General features: G+C 42.7%; 1 protein-coding gene across 1 annotated transcript in view; it reads right to left on the reverse strand.

Moving 5' to 3' along the window:
• The window catches only part of SETBP1 (SET binding protein 1), a 352,531-nt gene that overhangs the window by 2,962 nt on the left and 345,363 nt on the right, over nucleotides 1-4,206 (reverse strand). Inside the window, exon 6 of the mRNA XM_006766106.2 lies at nucleotides 2-422. Coding sequence (XP_006766169.1) covers nucleotides 2-422 — 421 coding nt within the window. The remainder of the gene's footprint in view (nucleotide 1; nucleotides 423-4,206) is intronic.

Below are 4,206 nucleotides of genomic sequence, written 5' to 3' on the forward strand. Positions count from 1 at the left end.
CGGGAGGGGAGGAGGCGGCGGTGGGGGCAGGGGCGGCGCCTCCCGGGCCATGTGGATGACCGCTTCAATGGTGGCCATGATGGTATCTTGGCTGGCAGGAGGCTCCAGCACCAGCGGGCTCAGGCTGGGCTTCTGACCCCTTTTGCTGGGCAGGTCGATGCATTTTTCCAGCACTGGCATTTGGTCTCTGGAGTCCTCATCGAATTGGGTGGGCTGCTTTCGGGGACGCCCCCTCCTCTTCTTGACGAAGTTGTTGCCTGTCTTTGATTGTCTCTGCAGCCGCTTGGCCTTCAGGATCTTGTTCACGTGGTCCAGGTTCTTCTTGGTGGACAGGATCTTGGTGTAGCTGCACATCTTCCGCACCTCGCACTGGATGGCCTCGATCTCCCGCCTCTTGAATCGTTTCTTCAGGGAGGAGCTGGCTGCAGGAGGGGAGAGAGAAGAAATTGAGCACAGAACGTCAGCTGTCCTAAAGCTCGCCTTTTCAGTGACACCTGGCATCATATTTGCCTGTGGAGTTCGGGGGCCACTAATGCCATGGACATGACTTAGTACCCAATATTTATTCTTCCCTTTTCCTTATTAAAATTAAAGACAATAAAAATAAGCATTGATTAAATATCTTACATCTACAAAGCATTTCTGTTTCTATTATTTCAATCTTCACAACAATCCACGAAGTAGTCCTGTTCCCATTTTTAAGATTTGGAAACTGAGGCTCATGCCACTAGGGAGATCCACTCAGAAGTCTAAGGTCAGAGTCACAATATGAATTTTCCTAACACAGCTTTTATTATTTATGACCCTTTGACATTTGATCTGATTCAATCAGCCGTGGGCAATGAATAAAACTAAAAAAAAAAAAAGACTGTACCCTTTTATGTAATGATGTTTACTTTGAATTTATATTAGTTCACACAAACACTCCATCCATGCTTTTGTTCCGGCCCTCCGGTCCAGTTTAAGAACCCATTGTGGCCCTTGAGTCAAAAAGTTTGCCCACCCCTGGATTCAACTTAGCATTAGGTTATACTTTCTCTTTTTGTAGAAAATGTTGAGTGAATAGAATGACAAGCTGCCTTCCCTATCAAGCCATCTTGATAGGTACTTGAATGTGGGGATGATTCACATGTACTGTCAACCTCCAAAAAGAGATGTCTTGACCTAAACTGGAATATTTTACTCCTAACCTTCCTCCACTGTCCGAGGGAGGATTACTTTCTGGGACACTCTAATTCTCTTCCCCTAGCCCCCGCCCCAAATTTCTGGACTTGTTCAGTTGCCTGCTGATGTCCACTTGACCAGTTCATCCTCTGGGAACCTGAAGGGAAATATCAGCCAGGGGTTTCTGAATCCTTTACACTCCCACTACTAGGCTATTGTCTGCAAAGAGCCATTTTCACGTCCTGTTGGCCAGATGCTCCTCTAGTTTATGAGCCAAACTTCTGGTCTCAGGAAGTCCTGTACTGCCGCCACTAAATAGCCTTCAGAACTGCTTCGTTTTGAAGTTCAGGCACAATAAAGTGTGAATAGCTTCAAGACGTAGCAGATCTTTCCTGCTTTAGGTTGTTCTTTCTCTTGTGTTGTTCATGAGACACGTGTGTACATTCATATGCACACACACATACACATACACACACACAGGCACTCACACATACTCTGCTCCCCATCTCCACACTGGCCACTTATACATTTAAGAAGTGTGTCTTCAATTAGTTCCTTACCTCTATAATTTACCCTACATGCTCAACCCCAAAGAAGCCCAGATGTAGAGTGGAAGATGTTGACCCTACTAAACGTTGCAGGCCTAAAAGGAAATGTTTCATTTTAGCATCATGGTCTGTTGTGTTAGCCCCAATTTTTTCAACTACTAGTGGAGAAGTGGGATAAATATCTTAAGGAAAATGAGGGGAAAAATATTAAAACATGGATACCACTCTCAGTTACTCCTGGGCACTTCCACTTTATTCTTTCCCTTGCTTTACCCCATTCCTCTCTCATGCTGTGCCCAGCACAGATTTCCCGGAAGGGTTTCATTTGAAGTTTTTACAACACTGGCTTCGTGGAGTGGGAAGCTCTGAGTTCCACAGGACAGGTCAAAATGGTACTGCTTTAGGCTAAAGGTCATTGCAAGACTTACTGAGCAATGAATAACGACTGAACAATCTTAAATAAAGTAAGTTATAAAGATCAAAATAGAAAAAGGCAGAGTGAGCTTCTGACTACAAAAATGGCATTTTTTTTTTTTTGTAGTTAGTGTTGTAAAAGGAAAAGGAGGCCAACTGTGGGCCAGACACTGGGTGGATGAGATTTCAGTGTCTCTTCCCTCCAAAGCTACCTCATGGGACTTTATTAAGCCTCTAGAGTAGTGTCGCCCAATAGAATCTTCTACACTGGTGGAAAAGTTCCATATCTGTGCTGTCCCATAGGATAGCCACTAGTCACATGTGGCTACTAATCACCGGAAATGTGGTCAGTGTGACTGAGAAACATAATTTTTCATTTAAGTTAAATAGCTACCTGTGGCCAGTAACAGCCATGTTGGGCAGCTCAGTTCTAGACCTAAGCACTGTGACTCTCAGAACACACATGGGATTCATTTAGTAAAACACAGATGGTGGGAATCTCCAGGCAAACAACTTGGTGCCTTCAATAAATAAGATGCAAGGAGAAACAGGTAGGGGAGAGGGTGGAGGTGTAAATTAATAGAGACTTAAGAGGTAAAATGATCGTATTTGGATGCCAATTTAAACAAACTGTCAAAAGAGATCTTATTTCATGCATTTGTGGATACTTGAATACTATATGGACATTGCATGGTATGATAGACTTACTAGAGGCCCGATGCATGAAATGCATGCAAGAGTAGGCCTTCCTTCTCCTGCCTGCCAGCACTGGTTTCCCTCCAGCACCTGGGACCCAGGCTTCCCTCGCAGCCCCGGTTTCGTCTGGAAGGACGTCCTGTCTTATTAGCATATTACCCTTTTATTATTATAGATTGTTAATTTTCTTAGGTGTCATAATTGCATTGGGATCATGCTCTTTTAAAGTGCATATCTTTAAGAAATACATACTAAAATATTTATAGATGAAATCATATGATACAATTTGGATTGCCTTCAAAAAAATGGGGGAGGGAGGAGGTAAGTAGAAGTATTAATGAAACAAGATTAACCACTGTTCCTGTGTGTGACCAGAAGCAGAGTGCAGTGTAGCAAGAAGGACTTCATGCAGGTGTGGCTGGAAAACAAGCTGGACTAGGGCGGGCCTCTTAGCCTCTCTGAATTTCTTTTTCTTTATCTACTATATTGGATGGTTAGACTACATACTCTCAAAATTCTCTTCTAGATTTAAAGATTGCTATAGTTCTTTCCTATACTCATTATCAATTGCCTTGAGAAATGTGAGGTGGCTTTCTATAACATTTATTTCATCTAATAACTTTGAAATCCTAGTTGGGGGAAGGACTTTGGACTTGGCATGGTTTGATATTAACAAATTTTTCTCCTTATTGCTTATGATTGCACTGTCCCTCTAAATGTTTTCAGATTTTTCTCTCCTCAAATTGTTTCATTATTAGACAGTAATTTCTGGGCTTTTGCAGCAAGATTGATTCCATATTTGCCCTCCATCTTCTAATTGCCCTATATCTTGCCTGTTCTTTGTCAGTGCTAAAAAATAATTATGAGTGGTCAAGGCAAGATTCAAATTCATTTCTTAACTCTGCAATGCAAATCATTCTGGACCTTTCTCTGTATTTAAAATTGCCATGCAAATAAGTGGTTGAGGTGGTTTGGGTCTAGACCTAGGTTTTCCTTCTCTTCGCTCCTTCATTTATTTTGCCATGTCTTTTACGATAATCAAAGACAACTGAGCACTGTTTGTTGTGCACTGACTACAGATGTAGCACAGGCACTGTGAACAAGATAAGGGCTCACACATCTTAGTTTTATAGGAGGTTTTAAGAAATAGGGGCTAATAGTTTGAAGACTGTACCTTTCCCATGTGTGCCGGGAGCCGGTCCATCCTTGCTGTTTCAAGGGACCTGGCATATATGGCATACTGTTCTTAATATGTTTGCTCACCTTCTTGGCACTATGTGTTTTAACCAAGGTCACCTCTCTGAGAAAGGTTGTTTCCCCAGGTAGGGATTTTCCCCTGAAGTTAGGGAGGGAATAAAACCTCTTAACCCCTTCCCCAGCAGAA

Source organism: Myotis davidii, unplaced genomic scaffold (genome assembly GCF_000327345.1).
Source record: "Myotis davidii unplaced genomic scaffold, ASM32734v1 scaffold259, whole genome shotgun sequence".
NCBI lineage: Eukaryota > Metazoa > Chordata > Mammalia > Chiroptera > Vespertilionidae > Myotis > Myotis davidii.